Genomic DNA, 23,893 nt, shown 5'->3' with positions numbered 1-23,893 from the left:
TTGCTACTCTGTCTAGGGGAACTTTCTGGCCTGGTCACCAGGACTAACCTAAAAGTAAAGATGATTCACTATTGAAGACAAAGATTGACCCCTCCTTGAAAAGGTTAGGCCATTCCTAATAACTCCTGCTTTATTCTCATCTGTGGGAACATAAATTAAGCAAACCAGTACACCTTTCTTCATCTTCTTAACAATGTGTAAGACAAGTACTTCCAAAAAATGGATATGCTCCACAAGCCACTGAGGGAGAAATAACTCCAGTGTACTTCATCTGGGTTGACATGTGGACAGTTGGAGAGAGAGGGATTAAAAGAGCCCTTTACTGCTTTAGCGGTGGTATGAGCCTGCCTTCCTACACTCAGTCAGCTTTAGAGAATGAGATTAGAAACCAACAGAAAAACACGGCTATCCTGGGGTATGATGCCATGACATGGTGGACTGTAACTTGGGGAATCAGTGTTTTTATGAATACTCTACACTAAACATGGCCCTTTTCATTGTATGATGTCACTCATTTCTAGGTATTAGAATAACACTGGGAATTATAATTTATAGGTAATGGCAATGCCTAAGCAGTATTGCATAAGATAGTGGACTTAAAAGGAGGCCTCATAAACCCTCTTATCTGTATAGTAAATAACAAGGACACAAGGTGCATTTAGAAATAAGCTGAGAAGGAAATCTGAAGAGAAAGAGATAGTGAGTCTTTCATATGTAGATCTAAATTTAGTATCTTTAGTGTTGCTAAAGAGGCAACAAAGAGAAAAACTGTAGCAGAGTATTATATGCCTCAAATCCCATTTATTAAAAGTGTTCTTTTTTCTCTCCCTCACTGTAAGTTTTAAGCATCTCAGGCTTGCTCTTCAGTGCAAACCTTTGCTGTCTTGAGAATTTGGCTCATAGAAAGAGTTTCAATAAAAGGAGAAAACTTACTCCTTCTTCCCTTATAGCTACAAACAGCAGGTAATTCTTGCTTCATAAAGTTATTTCTGCTAAAGTGGTAAATGGGAATAATCACAAAAGCATCAATCATAGTCTGTTCTCCAGTGTTGAGGCTTGCATAAAAAATATAAACTCCTGTTTCTTGATCAACAAAGAAGTCTTTTAAGACAGTTGTGTGATACCCTCAAAGGCTGTGGGAGGAACTCTAACCTTTAGCCTCTGAAAAGGCTGCTTTCTAACTGGTTGCCTTGGCTAATAATATGTTGTCCTGGTCATAATCTTTAAAGTAGCATTGGTGACTTTTTTTGTAGGAATAAATAGTTGTAAGGTTTTGTTTCAATTTTTTTTTGGTTGGCCAGAAGAAGCTGATATTCTTCTCTTTTCCCTTCATGCATAAAGCATACATATATTATGTATTCCTTGTTCAAGCAAAGTCTGAGAGTCTTTTATTGAAATAATCACATCCAAATTCAGCTGGTGGATAAAAGGTACAAATGTATGAGACAAACTGATTTGCTAAAGAACGCAAGGGAGGAACTATTTTTAAAAGGGCTTTAAAAAATTTAAATACATGTATACATTAATTCAGAATTGTTTTTCCTCTACATCTTCCTAAATTGGAGAGGTCAGATGCTGGTTTAACTCAACTGGCCTTGTTACCATCATGCTCCACTTACACCCTTGTGCAGAGACCATGCATTGAACACACCGGTAACCACAAGAAGCTCTGTTCTTTGGCTGTAGAGTCTGAACTCCACTGGCCCACTTAATACATGTATCCTGATGGTCAATAGCCTAAACTCTGTTACAGTGGATAGCTCATCATTCCTATTGTTGGTAAATTATTGTTCCTAGGATTGGCTTAGCACAAACAGGGCACATTATTTTCTTCTTCAAACACAAAGCTCCAGTTCACCTAATCTTTCAGTACACTGTAATTCTACTTCCCTGCAGCTGAATTCTACTTTCAGGTGTCAACACATATTTAAAAACAATGCAGACATACTAAAAAAAAGTCCAATGCAACTTACTATAGGTGAATATGACTGGATTTTTCTGCTGTGAAATTTGAGTCATTTTTGAGTAATAAAATAAACAGAAACTAAAATGCAGAGCAAGCACAAGAATCAGACCTTAAAAAATATTTTTCAGTAAAAAATCAGTACCCTTTAAAAAATAATTTCAGCTAAGAAAAAATCTATTCACCTTCACAACCTGCTGACTCTCAAGATAATTACTGACATCATTCCATTTTAGAAAGTTTTTTTAAAGACTCCTCTGCTTGACTTCAGAGAAAAGGGTAATTTTCCTCTTGATTAAATGTTTTATTATAGAAAATGAAAGCCAAAGGGTGAGATATAGATTATGTAAAATTAAAAAGTCTTTTTAAAACAAAACATCGAACATTAGAATGCTTTTTAACCTGAAAAGCCCCCATACAAATGCAAAGTAGGACTAGAATCTGTTCTGCTACCAGGCTGGCTTCTAACCCAGAAAAAATCTTCTGAGGGTTCAGGTAGGTGTCTGGAGATGTGTTATGCCCACTACTGTAGAACCAGCATAAGAAATAAAAAGAACCACAATGCCCTTCAATACAGTTACCACTGGAACCCCGAGGTGCCTCCCTCAGAAGGCTTCCTCCATACCTTGTGTGATAACGTCTTAGTAGCCACTCCTGTTCAGTGGGGAACCAGGTTATCTGGAAACTCAGCAGGGAAAGAGCAGCCTCCCCCTTCCCACGCTAGCAGTTCTAATCACAACCGACTTCTGTTTTTATGTCAAGGTGAAATCTCTCTTCCTACAAGTACTACTTGGCCTCTTCTGTACTCAGGAATTACCCTAAATACATAAATTCCCTTTGCTGCATCACAGACCTTAATTATTTGAAGATAATCAGGACACCTTCACTTCTCTGCGCAAACCTTTCTGTAGGCTTCAACATTAAAGCTGTGAAAATTGGTGTCATTAAGCTAGCATCTACCTAAATAGTCTAGAGCGTCAATTCAAGTCAAGCATTTATTGTATCCTTGCTGTGTGAAGTAATATAAGACATCTAGCCAGTGACCTTTAAAGATATCCAATTCAATAGATATAATTAATCTTTCTTAATAAATGTGTGCCTACTATGTATTAGCAATTTTTTATGGCTTATCTTGTTCCAGACAGAAGAAAAAAGACCCATGTCTTTTCTTGCCAGAAACAGGAGAAAATGCTTTATAATATTAAAATAAGTATTTCTTAAAAGCATCAACAGTTATTAACATGAGTACTGTTGCAAATAAATGCACTCTACCAATTAAGTAATGATGTTAAAATGAATTTATCCAATGAATGACAGATGAAAGACTTAAGAATCCAAATGAATGTTCTATTTTAAGTAAAAGGATTCATTTTTTAAAAAATAATTTCAAAGAAACTTGTTTGTCAGGTTGCTGTATTTACATGTACTACAGTAAAAATCTGCTACACACAAATAATTGTTCTGTACTTTAGATTTAAATATACCTAACCTAAATTTACTGAGTAATTATAACATGATGCAGAGAAATAATAGAAACTATTTTATTTCAGTATCCAGTAGTATGTGTAAACATACATAAATACACATGTATCACAAACCCCAAAACTTTCCAAATATTTTACATAAAATGAACATTTAGCCAAAAGAAATACACAAATTAAAAACATCTTTGGAGATAAAAATCACTTTAAATGTTAGCATCCTTTTCCTTACAATTCAAAGGCAAGGAAATGCAGGTGAATTCTTGGTGCAAAAAAATTATTTAATGAAACAGTATCAACCCCTTAAATAAATTGCAGACTTGAAAGTATTAAAAAACAAACCCACGCAATCCTAGCTTTAACACTCTGACAGGCATATTTCTGGAAATATGTAATGTATTAAAATACTACAGCTTGTATTTTGTTATAAGACCAATTACTGCAACCTAAATTACAGAGGACGATTTATTTCCTCTTTGGCCACCTCATTTCCATTACTGGAGCAGATCACACTGCTAAATATCAAAGCCTGAAATTAAACAACACAGGTCAGCATGAAAACCTAAGTCAGATAAACTAGAGTAACTCACCGTAGTACCCGGCAGCCCCGTAGACGAGCCTGGAGCTCTGCTGCATATGTGCATTACGCTCAATTTCATGAATCACAAATAAATCATTATTTAGGATAAACTAAAGCCCACAGCAAGGCTTTAGAAAGGGGCTGTAAAGGCAGAGTACTTACCTACGGGCATTATCAGGGCAGGAGACTATCCATTTTATCTGGGACGGTCTTTAACGGCCACAAGGTGGAAAAACGCATTTAAAAAGGCGATGTGGATTCAGAAGGCCTCCTCCCCGCAGCATCCCAGACAAAGCAGGGCCAGGCCCTTGGGCACTCCTGGTGCACCTGCAATGCGGATCCCTCACCCTACGATCCCACCCCAGGGCGGCCAGGAGCAGCCCCTTGACTGGCTTCTCCTGCCCCATCGGATAGGTTTGGGTGTGTGGTGCGGTCGGTCCGCAGCCTGGACCAGAGCCCTGGCAAGAGCATCCCCCTCCCCATACGGGACTGGAAGACCCTGCAGGCAGCCGGCGCGGGGGTCGCTGTACGTTTTGCCCTCCTTCCCACCTCTTCGCTTCCCCCACCACCTGTCAACTTAAGGGGACACCCTTTCGCACCTTCGAGCCCTGGTTTGGGGGTGGGGGGACAGAAGGCTGTCCTCCCCGTGCAGTGAGGGGTTTGAAAATAAGAATTTTTCTTATTTTCTACATGAATTTCTGCCCCGCCAGGTGCCCCTGTTCCTGGCTGGCGGCCGCAGAGCCTCCCGCAGGTACCGCCAGGTGAGCGGGGCTGTACTCGGTCACACTTCGGGCCCCGCCTCACCTGCGGGCGCGGCCGTCGCGGTCCTTCAGGCGGCTCCCCGCCGCGGCGCGATCCTCCCGGAGGGCGGCAGCGGGGGCTGCGGCCCACGGGCGGGGCGGCGGGCGGGGCTGGCTCCTGGCTCCGGCCCTGCCCGGCCGGGCGGCCGAGGGAGGTCAGTGAGCGCCGCCAGCCGAGAGCATCTCGCTGACTCCCACCAGAGTGCTCGCCGCGGTGCACGCTGGGAGCGGGGCGACCAGGCCTGGCCGCACTGACCCGGAGGCGGGCGGCCAAGGCGCCGGCGCGGCGGTGGGTCAGTATCTGCGGGGTGGGGCGGGGGAGGCCAGCTGATACTTCGCGGGGAGAGGGCGACGCCCCCCACCCCCAGTAGTAGCGGCACAGGGGAACGCACGGAGGTGGAGGGAAGGTCTGACCGGTGGCACGCAGGCGCACAGTTCAGGTGCGGCAGCACTGCGGTTGCCCAGGGTAACGCGAGCCCGAGAGGGAAGGAGAAAGGAGGAGCGAGGCAGGCGAGCGGGAGCGCGCGCGCTGGGCGGCGGTGGTGGGTTGCCAGGGCTGAGCCTGAGACTGGGGGGAGAGCGCGCGCGGGCGGCCGACAGGGGCGGGAGCAGAGGCGGGGGAAGGGGCGAGGGCTTGGCGGCGCGCATGCGTGCGGCACCCGCTCCCGCGGGGCTGGTCAGCCTCGTGCGTGCGCACGCGCGCTGCCCCCGGAGGCGTCTGGGTGTGCGGAGCGCGCGCGCGCGGCTCGGAGGCGCACCTGTGAGGTGTCCCTTGAGGAGAGGGAGGGTGGGTGCGCGGAGCCCGCGGCCTGGGGCACCTCAATCCCTCACTTGGAGTGAGTTCTCCGGCGGCCAGACTTCTGCCTCTTTATTTCTTTTCTGGATCCCAGCGGGGGCGGGGGGAAGGAGAGCGGGCTCGGGTTCAGAAGGAGGATGAGTGGGTTAGAGAAAAGAAAAACAAGCCCTCACGATGGGCCTCGAGCCGGGGTCGGCCCAGGGCGTCGGGGGAAGAGGTCAGAGCAGCTCCCGCCGCAGGGTGGCCTGGCGGCCCCCGGGCAAGCCCCGCCGAGGCAGCGGGTGCGGGGCCTGGGAGCCGGCGTGGGCCCGCAGTGCCGGGGAGCGGGGGTCACAGATGGCGGCCGGGCGCGCGGCGAAGGATGGGCAGCGGCGAGGCGAGGCCGGGCGGAGGCCCCGCGGGAGTTGGACTTCTGAGCCGGGCTCCATTGTTGTGGGAGCCGAGGGAAGGGGGAGCAAAACAGCTTAGAAAACCATGCAGCCGCGCCTTGGAGCCCTTCCAGGCGGGTCCCCAGAGAGGAGGTAATGGCCGCGCCGTGGGAGCCGCGGGCCGGGTTGCGCGGCGGCGAAGCCTGGCTGCATAGGGTGATGTTATGTTTTTTAGAGCGCCCTGCATCCCAGCACATCCGGACGAGCATCCTACTCAGGTGATGAGGAACCCGTCGCGCACCCAGCGCAGACCGCTGCTGCCGCTGGACGCCTCCATTGTTTGACCATAACAAGGGCCGGATTCTCACCCAGGTAAACTGGATGGCCGCGCCGTCGAGCTTCCTCTCAATTCCCACATCCAAAGGAATCCTGCCCTATTTCAGGACTTTGCTTCAGTGTTCTTACTGTCCCTGCTTCTGATTAACTTAGTAGATCCACCTCCCAGACATTTTCCCATCCGGATTAATCTTTCCGCATCTCTGCCAAGTCACTTCTCATTTCTCTCAAAATTCAAATCTTTTGTGAAACCTTCCTTGCCGAAGTCTAACAACTAAATCTCTCTAGCTCTCTAGGAGGAGCCTGCTCTGTACTCTTCTAGTCGATAGTTTGTTTATTGGTTGTCTTAATTGCAACAATTTTTTTTTAATCTAGGCCATTTTTTTTTTAAAGAGATGTTCTGTGATATTTACAGTTTATTTTAACAGGATGAACTGTTTATATATTTTGTCTTCTCTTTTAGAGGGGGCTCCCAACTTACTTTATAGATGCATAGCTTTTTAGCACAGGAAAATGACCTTGCTCAGCCCACAGGTTAATTTAAATTTTAAAAAATCAGTTTTAAGTTAGCAGTCTGTTTTCTTCGTAAAAATTGATACAGCATAGAGATAGCTGAAGTCTTTGACTACCAACCCTTCTCTGGGGGCAACAACTGTTCTATGTTTAATGTGCAACTTTCTAGTATAGTAAAATGTTTTTACATGGGTGTACTCATTTAACAAGAATCAGTGTACTCTTTCAGTTTGAGTGTATACTGTGTTAACATATTTTGAAGAACTGCTGCATCATGTTCCATAGTTTGGGTATGCCATAGTTTAGCCATTTCCTGGATTGATGGCAATTTAAGTTTTAACTTTATATTCAAAACAGCTTTTTTGGTTACTGTTCTCTGGTGAAATGAAACTGTAGTGAAGGGAGCACAAATATACACTAATTATAGAGAGTAGGGGTTTATGATGGAAGCTCTCTTTGGTTTAGAAATTTATATATGGGAGGCTACCATTCCCCCCCATTGTAATTATGACTACTATTTTCAAGTCCTGTGACTTTGGGGAGGACGCTTAATCACTCTAAGCCTCAGTTTTCTTTTTAAAAATGGTGGTAATACCTGCTCTGTCTATTCCATAGAGTTCAATAATATATATGTGAAAGTGCTTCGTAAAATGGTATATAAATGTTGATTTTTATATGCCTTTGTGAACCAAAAGAATATTTTATTTGCAATATAATTTATATTTTCTTTTTTGGCTAGTTATGTGTATTACAGAATACTAGAGATAGCAAATTCTGTGTGCTTTTCAACTCATGGTTTTGCTATAATTTTTCTTAGGTACTGATAGCACATTAGACTTTTTAAAGAGTATTTACAAAGCACATTTTTTCCAGTGCTACATGCCTTAAAAAATAAAGCTTATAAATTAATTGACTGTAAGTGAAGGATCAGCAAATTGAACACTACATAAAGCAAAACACATATTTAAACAAAACTTCTAGTGAAATTCCTATGTGTATTTTTCTGTGGCAGCAGCAGATTCAGGTTAGCTTTCATGTCCTGATAAAATGGATTCTTACATTTATAGGCAGTATTAGAAAGAGTTTTAACAGTTTAAATATTAATTGATGTGATGGGTATCATTTTAAGAGGTAAGAGGTACAGTAGGGCTTTGTAGGTATTTTTCATTCAATTATTTATGAATGCCTGTAGTAGGGCCAGCAAAATCAACTTGTCCCTGTCCTCTTGGAATTCATACTATATGGGAGTGGAGGGTATCAGAAATGAAACACAATCATACAGCTACACATATAATCACAAACTGGCATCTTCTATAAAAGTTAAGTAGCTATGAGAGAGTATAAAAATTTTAGATTGTGTAGAGAAGGCCCAGGAAAAACTTTTTTGCATAAAAAGATTTGAACTGAGATCTGAAGGAGGAGTAGGTGTTACTGTACGGTGAAGTGGGGGGATAATTTTCCAGGCAGGGGAATGGCATGTGGGAAGGCCCTGATGGGAGAAAAAAGCTTTGCCCAGTCTGGGAACTGAAAGAATGACTTATGGATAGATTATGGTGGGTGAGAGGGAAGGGTGGCTAGGCAGGGGACCAGATCATGTAGGGTCTTGTAGGGCAGGTTAAGGATGTTTTATTTTATCCTGTGTGTGATGGGAAACCATTACAAGGGTTGGATTTTAAGCAGGGGGAATGACATGATAGATTTGCATTTTTAAACAACCACTCCAGCTGCTACATGCAGACTGGGGGGGTATGGTAGGGGTGGGAGTGGGATAGACTGGACTGGCCATTTTAGAGATCTATCAGGAAGAGAGATGGTCTTTCCCTTGGAGTTCACATTGAATTCAAACTACCAGCTACACTAAGGTCAAAATAGGTATTTGATTTTAAAAATCGTCATTTCTTATTTTTAAGAAGTAGGGATAAAAGGGCACTTTTTTACCCAAAAAGTATAATATTAATTATTAAACACGATGTTTAATGTTTAACATGAAAGTATCAGGGTCAAATTAAAAATTGGAATATTGTTTAATGGTTTTTATAAGTTCTCCAAAAGCAGTAATGCATAGAATAAGAGTGAGGTGAGGATCTAAAATGAAAAGAAGGGAAAAAAATACTTTTAGTTGCTTTGGTTACAAAAATGAGACTAACAAAAAGTATAGACAGAAAATTGGAGGAATTTTGAGGAAGTTGGGTACAGAAGGTGTATATAAAATTCATAGCTTTCTGAATACCAAAAATAACCTTGTATAAACTAAAATGGAAAAGGAAAAAAAACAACCAAAAAACAGGCTCTGATCACAATGTAACAAAAAATGTAAAATATGTAAGCACATCCTCATCAGGATAAGTCTGATCTACATAGAGGAGACCATGAAACATCCTGAAAGACCTAAAAGTATGCCCTAAATGGAAAGACAGGTTACATTACTGGATGTGACATGAGATGCCCATTTTTCAGTGAACTGGACAGAGTAAATTAGAGTAATAAGGTGGTTAAAAGCCTATCTGATATTTAAACATAGAACCACATTCATTATAATAGTATTATATTGGTTTTAGAGTATCTCTGCAAGTCACTGGAACCTATCCAGCACCCCAGAATAAACTATGTACAACAATATGATAAATGATGAATCATCATGAATGCCCCCTATGGCCATAAATATTAAACATCTGGAAAAGGGAGTTCTGCATGCTGAAGTGAACCAAGCACAGGCTTTGCAATCAAACTTGCCTAAACTAGAATCTTTTAAGTGAGGAAGATAGTACCTCCTTTGCAGGTGTTGTGAGGGAAAAAGATATAGGTCCTGGCAACTGTGGGGCACGCAAATCTGTTATTAATTAAAATCAGTATATTAGACTACATAGACATTTGAAACTTCTTTAAGAAGAAAGGGAAAACAAAATCCTAGGATGAAAAGCCAAACCACAAAGTAGGAAAATACTTGTGAGAAATGTAAGTGAAGAATTAATATCTTCAATATGTAAAGAACTCCTACAAGTTGGTGAGGAAAATAATGAAAATTCACACACAAGTGGTTATAGTAGGTGGATAGTTTACTGGGTAGAAATATAGTTTGTTAAACATTTGGGAAGGTGCGTAATTTCAACACTAATCAAATAATTTGTAACTATTCCTACAGAAAAGTAAAGTTCTATTCTCAATAGCAACAAAGCTGGAAGACATTTAAGAATAAGACATAAGTGAAAAAACTTCATGAAGAAAGGAAAAACCTTTACCTAAAGAATTTAAAAACCAACTTAAATAAATGGGCAGACATTACATGTTTCTAGAGGGGTAGGCATCATTGTAAAGATTGCAGTATTTTACAATTAATTTCAATGTAATTCCAATTGATAATCCAGTAAGAATTATTTTTGAACACTTGGTAAATTCCTTCTAGAATTCATCCGTAGGTGTAAATGCACTAGAATGGCCAAGAAATTTTTCAAATGGAAGAATAGTAATGGAGGATTTGCTATACTAGGTATCAAAACATACTGTAATGCTACAGTAATATAAATGATGCACAAGAACAGACCCATTGGTACATGGAGCAATGTAGAATCCAGTAACAGACCCATTTATATATAGAAATTTGGTATATAATATTGGAATTTCAAAACAGTTAGAAAATGATTATCCAGTATATTGTATAGGGATAGATGATGGGGAAGAAAGATTCTACTTCCCCATATTCAAAATGACTTTTATTTGGGTTAAAGAAATAACTCAGAGACAAAAACAACCTGTACAAATATTAGAAGAATATACAAAAGAATTTGTTATGTTGGAGGATATATCATATTGGAAATTATATTTTTTGGGTAGACCATTTAGGTAAGACCAAGACCCAAAGTCATAAAGAAAAGATTGATAAATTTGACCATTATCAAAGTTGGTATTTTTGTATGATAAAAGACATTGCAAAGTGACAGACTGGAAAAAAAGTTTCTGTAACATGTATCAATTGGTAAAGGATAATAGAGTTGACCCATTTAAGAAATAAATAGAGGATATCAATAGTTCTCAGAAAGAGAACATCAAAGCAGTGAAGAGGAATTCAACCTCATTTGTGATTGGGGAAATGGAAATTAAAACAACTAGAGTTTTTGGTGGGGAGTGGGGTCTATCAGCCAAAAGTTAAAATGCTATCCAAAGATATAGAAAAAAAGGCATCTTAATACATTTTTGGGAACAAAATTGTTTCCGCCTTTTCAGATGACAGTTTGGCAGAATCTATCAAAAATTTAAAAAACATAGGCTTTGATCTAGCAGGTGTGCTTCAAGGAGTCTGTGATATTCTCAAAAAGGACACAAGTTAGTATGAACAAAGTCTTGCAGCATCACTTAAGAGGAAAAGCTGAAGATAACCAGAAATAAATTTTGATACCTCTATGCTATGGAATGTTACATAGTTTTAGAAAGAGAGGTATATTTGTATATATTGACATAGCCTGGGTAGATGTCTAGAGTGTATTATTGATTCAAAAAAGCAAGTTTGATTCCATTTTTTATAAGGTAGAAGACAATCGTGTATGTGTTCTGACTAAAAATAGAAAGAAGGAAACATGGAAAACATTTGATGTGACTATTTCTGAGGGGAAATGTAGAGGGGAGACTTATTTTTTTATTTTACATGCCCTTTTCATTGTTTCAGTCTTTTAACAATGAGTGTTTACTTTTGTAATGAAGATGTTCCAATTTCTCCTTTATCAATTTAATAAAGGCCTAAATTTAGACTAAAAAATTATAATACCTAGTACTTATGAGGATGTGGTAAAATGTCACATTCTTACGTTATATTGGCCCTTGTTACCAAGAGCCTTGACATACGATTTATCCAGGAACCATCAAAGGAATATTTTTAAATATAGAGAAAAACATAGAAGATGTATGTTGTAGAATTATTTTTAAGGGTGCATTTGCAAAATGGGTAAGTTTTGATATATCTATTGGATAATATACTATAGGACCATTAAAATGTTTATGAAGAAAAAGTATTAAAATGCTTATGGCAGTGTTAAGTGGAGGAAAATCAGAATACAAATTGTATGTATGATACTAAATTATCACTCTCAAAACAGTTAAACATCTCAGTCTTTGACAGAAACCTGTGGTGGAAAAATGTTTATAAGAAATTAGATGAAAATCTTAAAAATTGTGGACCTTAGGAAGTTGGTGATTTAAAAAATTTTGCTCTTATATATATTTCCAATGTTACATATATTTCATTAATAATGGAACATTTACCTTTAATAAGTACATTATGTCTAGGACATGTTGCCTCTATGATTAGTAGATAAATGCACTTCAAAAAATAGATATTTCCCTATCATATTAAAGCATACTCTAAACTATAAGAACTAATATCTAAACATTTTTGAGTGATGCATTCAGGAAGTTTGTATGAATTTTGTTGTTCCCAACATTTGGAGGAAAATTGCATCTTAGCAATAGAATAAAAAATAGTTCTCATTTCTAATTTTATATCTGTAGAATAAATGTAGAAACTTAAACATGGGCCACAGGATTTCCTGGTTTGACTCTTCTGTTAACTCACTGTGTTTCTAACACACATCCACTCATACAGCAAGTTGCATTTAATTCTTTGAGGCTGAGCGGGACTTGTCTGGACCAAGGGCAGAAGCAATGAGAGTGTGGTTATCATGTCGGGCCTACAAGCAGTTTGACAGTGGAGCTCAAGGTACTCCAGGGCATGCAGTGTAGGTGAGGCTAAAGAGGTTATCGTAAGGCAAGGGGATTCATTCCCTTACCAAGTGTTACTGTGGACCTGTGGTAGGTACTGTGGACCTGGAGTAACGTGGTTTAATGGACAGGAAAGCCAATGAAGTGTGATAGGGGAGATAAGTTGACAGGCCATGTGAGGGCTCAGGAGCACATATACGTCATACATAACCAAAATTTGTGGGTGGAGTGGAGATTGGGAATGATTCCTGGAGAAAGTGATATCTACACCAAGACCTGAAGGTAAACAGGGAACAGCTAATGTGAAGGCCTGGAGGCAAAAGGAGCATAGGGATCAGGGTTGAGGCCTAGAAACAAACAAGACCTGGGGAGTAGAAGAACTTGGTTTAGCTGGAACTGCAACTCGAGTGGGCAGTGGTGAGAGATGACCCAAGAGAAGTCATCAGTGCCAACATTATTCAGTTTAAGAGCCATGTGTATAAATATGGAAATTACACTGCAAGTTAATGGGACCCACTGGAAAACTTTAAGCAGTATGGTAACAGCCCATTTGGCATTTTAGCAAGATTACATTGCAGTGGGTAATGGGTTTGTGAGGGGCAAGAAGGGAAGCTTTTGTAGTATTTCAGGGGAAGATGTTGGTGGCCTCAATTACAGTTGAGCCAGTGTAGGTGAAATGGAGGGATAAATTCATGAAGTATTTAGGAGATAGAGTAGACAGGACTTCGTGAGAGGGAGGAGGGTGGCTGAGAAGCAGGTTTCTGACTTGGGCAGTTGAGGGACCAGTGGACCCATGTACTATAGCTGGGAATATAGTTGGCTTTGGTGAGGAAATGACAAATTGAGTTTTAGATATGCTGAGTGTAAAGGACTGATAGGACATGTAGGTTCTTCCTGAAGAGGATTTGCAAATAATGATTTTAATGCTGCAAATAGATGCTTTGCTATATGAATGACTGAGTGCTGTGCACAAATCCATTATTAAAATCAGTGTTTACATGTGGTAAATTATTCTTGGAATTTATACATCTATACATTGTTTAAGATTGGGGAATATCTGTCTTGCTTAGCCTGGACTATTGATGTCTCTCTCTTGGAGTATTTTAAGACTGCATGTTCCTGACTTTGGGTAATAATGTGTTTGTCTTTTGGGCTAGACTGGGCCTTTCTGAGTAGGGGGTGGAGGTCTTTCTGATGTGTTAGTAGTACTGTAGTCAGTCATCCTACTGTCAGTACTACAGACTAGTTGAAGTGATTTCTATCAACATTGCCGAATTGGTCCCTTCCATTAGAAGCAGACCAGGGCATAGAGTCTGCATCCATCTAGAAGTGCCCACCTGGCCATTAGCTGTCTTAGGCCATGCAACTGCTGTAACAAACTACCACAGATGATGGGGTGGCTAAAACGACATTTATTTCTCACAGTTGTGGAGAGTGGGAAGTCAAAGATCAAGGTGCTGGTAGGTTCAGTGTCTGTTGAGGGCCCACCTCCTGGCTCATAGATGGCCATCTTCTCACTGTGTCCTCACATGGTTGAAGGAGTGAGGGAGCTCTCTGGGGTCTCTTGTAAGGCCACTAATCCCATCATCCCCTTAAAGGTCCCATCTCCTAACACCATCACACTGGGGATTTGGTTTCAGTATATGCATTTTAGAGGACACAAATGTTTAATCTACAGCGAAAACATAGAGATTTGAGAATCACTCACAGTGTCCTTGCCCCATAGCTGGAATGAAAGCCTTGGGAGTGGGTTAGAACATGTAGAGCAGAATGAGGAGAAACTTAAAGCAAATCTGGGGCATGTGGACATTAAAAGAGGAGAATCCCTTTAAAAATTCATTAGCGAGGAAGGGAGTTGTCTCAATCAGGGAGTATCTGGTTGAAAGAAATAAAACACTTTGTAGTGGCTTAGGTGATGGGGGATTTCTGAGGAGGCTACATGGCATCCAAGGTTGTTCCTTGGTTGGGGCCCAGTGTCTGGAAAGTTAACAGGAGTCAGTGCAGCTGCTCTCTCTGCCTTTGTCTATCCTATGTAACTCCTGTTGGTTCCTGTTATAGACCTAGTCTTTCCACTTCTCTATTCTAAATTCTCAAGGGAGAGAATGTGATTGGCTCAGTTCAGCTGGTTGGCTTCCCTGCTGCAGAGCCTAAGGGAGCAGGTTTGCCTAGTGGTAGCCTGAGCCTGGCAGGGTGGTGGTGTGAGCACAGTGTCTGCAGGAGGGAGCCTATCCTGGCAGTCAAGGAGAAAGTTCCATGAATAGGCAAGAGGAGTAGTTTTAAATGGTTCAGAGATAGAATGAAGGGATTAGGAATGAAACTAGATTTGGCAGATTGAAGTCATTTAGCCTAAATTTAAAGATTTACCACAGCTAATCCAAGTAGAAGAATCACAAGATGGATAACCAATGGCTATGTAATATGCTTGTACAGAAATTGGAAGAAAAGATTCTTTAAAAATTAAATTTAACTTTGGAGTTGTATCAGAGGCATTCAAAGTTTAGATTTTAAAAAGCAGTAATTTGTATTGCTTCTAGCACTAAAGCATTTCTACACCTTTATTCAAACTCTGGAATATGCAGTTCTGTGTCACCTGATACATTATTAGAAATTCAGTATAGCTATTCTAGAACTCATTTATTTTTCATACTCTGCAAGTTCATAAAATAATCATAGCTTATTTCCACATCTTATTTTGCAGCACCTTCCATGGTATTATGAGAGATCTTGTGAGGAAGCCCTTGTTCTAGCCAGACTAAACCTCTTGCCCAAAGATTATAAATTCTGCCTCATAGGTAAATGATGAAACAATTCTTAAAAGTAAATTGAACCCTTTTCTTCTGCAGAGTAAGCCCTATTATGTTCGTTTGGCTTTCAAAATTATTTTTAGATGTGCTTTCCAAACATGTAGGATTAAGCTTGATTGGACTGAAGAATATTTCACTGATTGAAAGTACTTGGCATCAGCTAGCAAACACATCAGGGTTCTTAGTTAACCAATAATTAAGTAACTTACTACTGCATGTCTTTATTATGATAGGGTTAGGACCTTGTATAAGCCCCTAGACTCAAAATCAGAATCAGGGAACCTGTAGTTTGTACAAACCTTCATGATGCTTGGCAGATAGTTGGAGGTAGTAATACACTATGAAATTAATTTCAAGTTTAATACTTCAGTGTAAATATCCATGATGGTTTCTGAATAAGTGTTCGAGTGCCCTCCGGGGGCATTATGAACAGTTAAAACAGACTCCTACAAAAGATTTTCTTTAACAGCTAGAATTGAGAACTAGTAGATTACTAGATGGATGAACTGGTGTGGATGTAAATTGGGAGCAGAGGAGAGACAAGAAGCAGCCCACAGGAATACCAGGATTTGTGGAGGAGCAGGAGCTTTCCAGGTAGACTGAGCAAAAGGGTTACATGGTAAGAGCAGAGCACAGAACCCGTGGAGTCATGGAAGGACTCAGAGGAGTATGGTTAGTAGTTTCCAGTAAAGATAAAGAATGACAAATGCCCTTGGTCTGACCAAGAGGAACTTCAGTGGTGTACTGGTGGGTTGGGGAATGACTGGGAAATGAAGTGGTAGAAATCAGAACATAATTCTTTAAGAAGCCTAGAGGAAGAAATGAAGGTGTGTGTGTGTATGGGACTTTGCACTGCATTTAAATGCTGAAGGGAAAAGCATGCAGAGAGAAGACAGAGTTGACAGATTTGTAGGGATGGAGGAGGAGGGAAGAGTTGGCCTTAAAATTCCTAGCCTGAGATAGTTACAGGGACTTGGAATGTAGTGAATGATTTTCAGTTCTTGTGAGATGATAAAGATCCCATAGGCAGTTGGAAATACAGGTAAAAAGACAGGACTGGTTATAGGAGAATGTGGAATCGTCATCATGGAAATGGTCCTCATTCAAGCCAAGCCAGTGGTTGAACTAAAAAATGGAGTCAGGACATACCTTTAGAGGACACTTTTGTTTGGGAAGTAAGAATAAAAGAAATGACCAATGCTCTCAGCAAGGCCTAAGCGGGGTGAGAAAGTGCAGGGGATTGGGAACCAAGCAGACTTGTGTAAACTGGGAACCTGAGTGTGGGAGTGGGGCTGAAGGGGTGCGGGCACAATCTGGAGGGTTCATAGGATGAGAACATGACTTTGAGAGTGGTTGCAGAGGTGGTGGGGTATGGGGTATGTGGAAAAGGGAGAGGGTGTGTAATAGGCAGAACCAAAAGTATGGATGTTCATGGGGAGGCTCTAGCAGTGATGATGAGAAGAGTGAATTGGTCATAGCTGGACAGGTCGGGAGATGCTCCTGGGTCCTGGGAGCAGATGAAGAGCTTGTCTGTACACATCCATCCAACTAGAGCTGTAATCAACAATGACCATAGAAAGGGAATTAAATTTGTTTTTTTTGTTTTTACAGGTATAAGACTTAAATTTTGTATAACTCCTTGCCACCTCCGATTTTTCTCAGATTGAGAATCTGATCAAATGGAAGAGAATTTTGAGATCTTTTCATGACATTTGAGGGGGCTGTTGCAGAGGGAAAGAGTAAATATGACCAGTTTTTGATGTATTATTCTGACAAATGTCAAAAGTTAAATCCTTTTAATGTACAAGATCAGTTGTGATCATGGATAACATTTTTTTCCTTCTTTTTGGTAAAGGTCAGTAGGATGGCTAGTAGAGGTTGTTAGGCTTCTTTTTTGTAAAATATTTCATTAAGAAAAGATAGTAGTAGACTCCTAACATCAGAAGTGTTAAAATAGTACATTTAAATTCAGGAGGTAAGGACCGAATTCTAATATCAGAGTGCTCAGGTTTAAGTGGTAAGGCAAAATATTTAAAGTGTAAACTTACACAAGGGGTGGGGAAGGCAGGTTTCAGTTTAAGCCCAAACACATCCACTTGAGCAGGAAGAGTTTGAAGACCTCAGCACGGTGGTGGCCTTTACCATGTACAGATCAATCATACTAAAAAAGGCATCCATATTCATCCAATATCAAAACCATCCATATTCCACATGACATTAGCTTCTACAAAACTGTGAGTTGACTAGTTGATGTTAAACTTTTACTTTGATTTTATAATTTTCTTTTCATAGTTTGCATCCAATACATTTTTTTTTCAGATCGCAAACATTATCATGGCCCCTTGAGATGCTCATAAGCTATAGGAATGTGCAGAGGGAGGGTGCCTAAAGGATAGGATGCCCATGTTCTACTGAGATGTTCAAGCATGTCTAACTGGGGTGGACTTGCTGGAAATCTCTTGGATTCACAGAGCTGCTTCCTGGGAAAACTTCATCTTCAGGGGAGCTGAAGTAACTGTTTTATTTATGGCTTTTTTGTTTCAAGGAGCAGAAATCCATCCAATTTTAAGAAATGGGATAGGTGTAAGGATGTGCCTGGACCAGAAAATACTCAGCAACTAAGGTGGCTCACAGATAAGCCACAGTCTTTTCTGTGAACAGTGGGTCTTTCAAGATGGCTCTCTTTTCTTTGTATCTTTTTCCTCTTGCTGCCATATGGCTTATTCTTTTTTCCTACCCCTTTTCTCTACCTTACTTAGAGATTCTGCTTCCTTATGACTTTGGTTTGCTATGATCCCTCATGACCTCTCCAGTTTCTTTGTCCGTCAGCTCTTATGGCTAATGACTTCATTCTTGGCATGTTTAGATTCCTGAGATAGAGAGATTGGGACTCTGACTTCTGTTGCTTTAATTGTTCCAAACCACAACAGAAGTCACTGTTAAGCATTTGATTCAGGTGTCTGCACTTGAACTAAGAAGCTGCAGTGAGGGGAGATGGACCAGCCTGGCCCTGCTGTTAAAAGGCAAGGCCATTCCTGTTAGGATTTGAGGCTTGCAGGGACCATTGTTGCTATGTGTAACTCAGTAAGGAAGAAAAACATGGCCCGATATCAAAACCATTTGAATTCCTCCAAATGTATTCCTGCCCTTCTAAGTATACCCTTTTAACAGCCTTCATTCTAAATCAACCCTTTGTTCCCATTGAAAACTGAAATCCCTGAATATATCGAAATAATTTTCACTTTTCCATTTTCTTCCTATTTTAGTCTGTCTCTGTCACTGCAGGGTCACTTGGGGTAATCTGTAGGATTCTATTTCTCATGTTAGTGATTTCTGCTTAAGCTGATACAGCTGCTTCAGATAGCTTTTCAGGAAAGTTGGATAATTCCAACTTCATGTCATTCATATATTTCCTTTCCCCCAAAGTTCTGGAGAGCTGTGCAGATATACAGTAATCTAGCACCATCCTCAGATTCACAGAATTGAGAAGGACAGTTAAGTGTTCTATCCGTATGTCAACACGACAGCAGTTTGATACCTAAGGGCCTTAATAATGTCATCAGACTTCCTAAGGAAAAGTTCCCCAAACTTAAAAATACATCTTGAAATCTATACCCCAACTGTTCTCAATGGTTATAGAATATAGTGGGGAGCAGAGGGAGATAGTAGATAGAATTTTAAAAAATGAGAATGATAGCTAATCTTTTTGATTGCTTAAAATTTTCCAGCCCCTATTTTAAGTACTTGTCATGCATTAACTTATTTAATTCTTCAACCACCTTATATGGTTACTTTAAGGATTGGCTGCCTTGTCATCTCCAATTACTCCATTCTTGCCCTCTTAGGTAAAAGTTACACAGCTAGCATGTGGTAAAGCCACAACCTGATGCCAGTCTGTGCCCATCAGCACTCCTCTCAACTGAGAAATAAGTTGAAGAACCGTACTGATTTTAGACTTTCCAGGATTCCAGCCAAACTGAGTCCTTTTCCCATACCCAGGATCTATAAACCTAAAACTCGGTTTGGATAAACTTCCTATCAAGAGGCTAATCATGATAACTTGGAGCAAAGTTGGATATTCCAGGACTGCCTGGATATTCCTTTCTAGGGTTTCTCAGGTTTTCTCACTCTCTCTTTTGCTCTGCATGCCTTGAATCCCACATATTTATATAAATCCCAAGTATAAGTGGGTCTGCTTATCTTCTGAGCTGGGACCTCACATTTATAATGGCCAATTCTTCAAAAAGAACATTGTGATCCTAAATTTTCCATAGCACGAAGCTCTACTTTTATCTCTGCATTCCTCCAGACCATCAGGATCCTGAGGCTTTGTGGCCCTTCAGCTACTGTGGGCCCTGCCCCTACCTCCTTTTCTGGAATGTCATGTGGTTTTGACCCCTGTCACTGTCCTAAGTTTTCCCTTTGTTTCACCATTTTTCCTAGATGTCCCCTTCAAGTATTTCTAAATGAAGCTGTCTCTGGAGTTTTCACTAAGCATGTACGCTTTGGGGCTCAGTGAGGAAGAAAAATTTCCCTCATGATTTTCCTTAAACTCTTGCCTTTACCTGGATCTGAGCTCCCCAGATCTTCGGCAACCTTCCTTAAGTCTAAAGATAACAGAAACATCTTTGTCCCATCTGGAGTTCCTCTTTGTTCCTCTGGACTTCCTCTTGGTTTCCAGACTCATGCCATCTGTTTTTCTTTTCCATGGTTCCTGTGTCCACTGAGGTATCAAACCTTGTTTTTAAGCTAAGTTTGTTACTCCCTAAGTTTCTGGTGTTTTTTTCCCAAAGCCTGAACAGCTGCCTTCTTAAATATGAGTGCTTGAAAGTCATCTTACCTGGGGATTATGGTTTTACATCGATCTCTGAAAATCTGATTCTGATAGACATCATGTTTCTGGCACAAGCATTTTTTTTCCTTCATTTTATTTTGAGCCTTTGGATTTGTGATAATTTTTTAATTTTTTTTTTTCCTTCTTCAGCTCAACTCAAGAAGATAACATATCTCTAACACAGGACAGGTATTTGTTCATCTTTATTTGGTCATTGCTGAAATCTAGAATACTCTAGTTGAACATGCAGTCTGGATCTCTGTGGTTCACATATATAATTATGCATTATTTCTGTGCGTAGCTGGGAAGCAAGAGAAAGGAGAACCCTGTCTTGATAATTGTTGGCCTAGGGGTGGGGGGCACAGGGCTTGTCCTTTCCCCCACTGCCAGAGGTTGACTGCTCAGCTTTTGGGTTTCTCTCTCCCCTGACCTCAGTTCCCCACCACATGAGGAGCACTGACTTAGTGAGGTAAGGATGTTTCAGTGGCCTCTGTCCTAGTGGATTTAGCCACTGTACCCAGGTAGAAGGTTAGGCCCAGGGTGTATGTGGTATCTCTTCTATTTTCTGACTTTACATGGCTAGAGTAGTAAGGCTGGAGCCACTCCTAAAAAGAAAAGGGCTGGCCATCTCTCCCTTTTTTCTCTTTTCCCACATGCTGGCTTGATATCCAGGTGACTGCCCTAATTGGATGCTTGGGGCAAGTGTACCCTGGCACAGTGGCAAATGTTCTTTCTTCCTTCTCTGTCTCTTTCTGGCTCCATCCTCTCTCCCCTAAACTGACTTGGGTACCCTCACATAGCACACACCTCTAAAAATAATGCTGACCACCCATCAGTGGGAACCCTACCAAGTTAAAAGCCTGAATGTTGAAGTTTGACATTGTTGTAGCCATCCCCTGGCCCTTTTTAAAAGTTTGGTGGTGATAAATTTTTGTCCATGCTAATTCTGATTTCTGATTGCCAGATCTTATCCCATTTTAGTGTTCTTGTTATTTCTGTATAATTCTCTCGCTATAAGAAGAAGTCAGCTACTTTTGCACTTTGTACTTACTTCCTGAGTGAGCCTGTTCCACAAATCTATCTCCTCTCTATGTGCTTGCTTTGGTCTGCCAAACAGTGTAAGCAATGAGTTGTAACCCAGATATAAAAACAGCCAGAATCTGAGATAACTGCAGGAGTCAAATTTGTAGAAACAAAGTAGAAGGGTGGTTTGTTCGGGGCAGTTGAGAGGGTGAAGGAGAGTTGGTCAGTGGGCACAGAGTTTCAGTTTTGCAAGATGAAGTTCTGGACATCAGCTTCACAATATACTTAACACCACTGAATTACATATTTAAAAGTGGCTAAGATGTAAATTTTGTGTTACTTAGTGTTTTTTTACCATTGAAAAAAAAGGCATTAAAAAAAATAGCCAGAATCCTGAGTCCCTAACTTTCTGACCTGCCAACTACTGTGACACTCCTACTTCCAGTGTCACTGGGGACAGGCCTGCAAAAATTCTACTTTTTATTTCTGTCGAGGTCTCCCAGGCCCAATCTGTCTTTTCCTTTAGTTAGCCAGGCTGGGCCCCAAGTGACCTTTAGGCATTTCTTTTTCTTTTTTTTTTGTTACCATTAATGTACAATTATATGAGCAATATTATGGTTACTAGACTTCCCCCATTATCAAGTCCCCACCACATGCCCCATTACAGTCACTGTCCATCACCGTGGTAAGATGCTCTAGAATTACTACTTGTCTTCTCTGTGTTGTACTGCCTTCCCCGTGCACACACACCCCTACATTATGTGTGCTAATCATAATGCCACTTTTTCCCCCTGTCCCTCCCTTTCCACCTATCCTCCCCAGTCCCTTTCCCTTTGGTAACTGTTAGTCCATTCTTGGGTTCTGTGATTCTGCTGCTGTTTTGTTCCTTCAGTTTTTTCTTTGTTCTTATACTTCACGGATGAGTGAAATCATTTGATACTTGTCTTTCTCTGCCTGGCTCATTTCACTGAGCATAATACCCTCTAGTTCCATCCATGTTGTTGCAAATGGTAGGATTTGTTTTCTTCTTATGGCTGAATAATATTCCATTGTGTATATGTACCACCTCTTCTTTATCCATTCATCTACTGATGGACACTTAGGTTGCTTCCATTTCTTGGCTATTGTGAATAGTGCTGCGATAAACATAGGGGTGCATATGTCTTTTTCAAACTGGGCTGCTGCATTTTTAGGGTAAATTCCTAGGAGTGGAATTCTTGGGTCAAATGGTATTTCTATTTTTATTTTCTTGAGGAACCTCCATACTGCTTTCCATAATAGTTGAACTAATTTACATTCCCACCAGCAGTGTAGGAGGGTTCCCCTTCTCCACAACCTCGCCAACATTTGTTGTTGTTTGTCTTTTGGATGTTGGCCATCCTAACTGGTGTGAGGTGATATCTCATGGTGGTTTTAATTTGCATTTCTCTGATGATTAGCGATGTGGAGCATCTTTTCATGTGCCTTTTGGCCACATGAATTTCTTCTTTGGAGAAGTGTCTGTTCAGATCTTCTGCCCATTTTTTAATTGGATTATTTGCTTTTTGTTTGTTGAGATGCATGAGCTCTTTATATATTTTGGATGTCAGCGCTTTATCGGATGTGTCATTTATGAATATATTCTCCCATACTGTAGGATGCCTTTTTGTTCTATTGATGCTGTCCTTTGCTGTACAGAAGCTTTTCAGCTTGATAGAGTCCCACTTGTTCATTTTTGCTTTTGTTTCCCTTGCCTGGGGAGATATATTCATGAAGAAGTTGCTCATGTTTGTGTCCAAGAGATTTTTGCCTATGTTTTTTTCTAAGAGTTTTATGGTTTCATGACTTACATTCAGGTCTTTGGTCTGTTTCGAGTTTACTTTTGTGTATGGGGTTAGACAATGATCCAGTTTCATTCTCTTACATGTAGCTGTCCAGTTTTGCCAGCACCAGCTGTTGAAGAGGTTGTGATTTCCCCATTGTATATCCATGGCTCCTTTATTGTATATTAATTAACCATATATGTTTGGGTTAATATCTGGACTCTCTGTTCTGTTCCACTGGTCTATGGGTCTGTTCTTATGCCAGTACCAAATAGTCTTGATTACTGTGGCTTGTAGTAGAGCTTGAAGTTGGGAAGTGAGATCCCCCCTGCTTTATTCTTCTTTCTCAGGATTGCTTTGGCTATTTGGTGGGGGAGGGGGGGGTTGTGGTTCCATATGAATTTTAGAACTATTTATTCCAGTCGTTGAAGAATGCTGTCAGTATTTTGATAGGGATTGCACTGAATCTGTAGATTGCTTTAGGCAGGATGGCCATTTTGACAATATTAATTCTTCCTACCCAAGAGCATGGGATGAATTTCCATTTGTTAGTGTCCTCTTTAATTTCTTTTAAGAGTGTCTTGTAGTTTTCAGGGTGTAGGTCTTTCACTTTAGGCATTTCTTTGCCTCTACCCAAGGGTGGTTTGAGCTTTCCAATGTCTCTTCCTTTTTCTCGTAGGCCTGAACATTGGTTTTGTCCTCCTGGGTCTTACTGTCCAATGGTATAAAAAAGAAGCAAGCTTAGTTAACGAGAGTCCCTCTCCCTGCACATTAGAGCTTATCTGACCTAAACCTTCTTGTGCTTACTTTCCCGTTCTTGCCTCCTCCCAGTTCTGGCTTGCCCTTCAAGCAGAGAGATTCCCAGCCCAGCTGTGAAAAATTGG

The 23,893-nt window shown here is 40.9% G+C and overlaps 1 protein-coding gene and 1 long non-coding RNA gene across 6 annotated transcripts in view; one reads left to right on the top strand and one right to left on the bottom strand.

Annotated features, from left to right (window-relative positions):
• Positions 1-4,966, bottom strand: part of CCDC92 (coiled-coil domain containing 92) — a 28,959-nt gene extending 23,993 nt beyond the window's left edge. The window contains exon 1 of one of the 4 annotated variants that reach the window (XM_036921751.2): positions 4,829-4,966. Coding sequence is in view for 1 of the 4 variants with exons in the window: in XM_036921750.2 (XP_036777645.1) it covers positions 4,187-4,196 (10 nt within the window). In the remaining 3 variants the exon portion in view is untranslated. Of the gene's footprint in view, positions 1-4,186; positions 4,582-4,623; positions 4,785-4,828 lie in introns of those variants that run through there. The other 3 variants (XM_036921752.2, XM_036921753.2, XM_036921750.2) reach the window with 3 other exon arrangements.
• Positions 4,967-4,983: 17 nt separating this feature from the next.
• LOC130678833 (uncharacterized) overlaps positions 4,984-23,893 on the top strand; it is a 44,620-nt gene continuing 25,710 nt past the window's right edge. The window contains exons 1-2 of one of the 2 annotated variants that reach the window (XR_005032062.2): positions 4,984-5,117; positions 6,224-6,360. This is a non-coding gene — a long non-coding RNA (uncharacterized LOC130678833). Of the gene's footprint in view, positions 5,118-5,501; positions 5,661-6,223; positions 6,361-23,893 lie in introns of those variants that run through there. The other variant, XR_005032059.2, reaches the window with a different exon arrangement.

The sequence above is a fragment of the Manis pentadactyla genome, chromosome 14 (assembly GCF_030020395.1).
Source record: "Manis pentadactyla isolate mManPen7 chromosome 14, mManPen7.hap1, whole genome shotgun sequence".
NCBI classification, from domain to species: Eukaryota; Metazoa; Chordata; class Mammalia; order Pholidota; family Manidae; genus Manis; species Manis pentadactyla.
The sequence above is the reverse complement of the archived record's forward strand: the minus strand, read 5'-3'. Positions and strand labels throughout refer to the sequence as shown.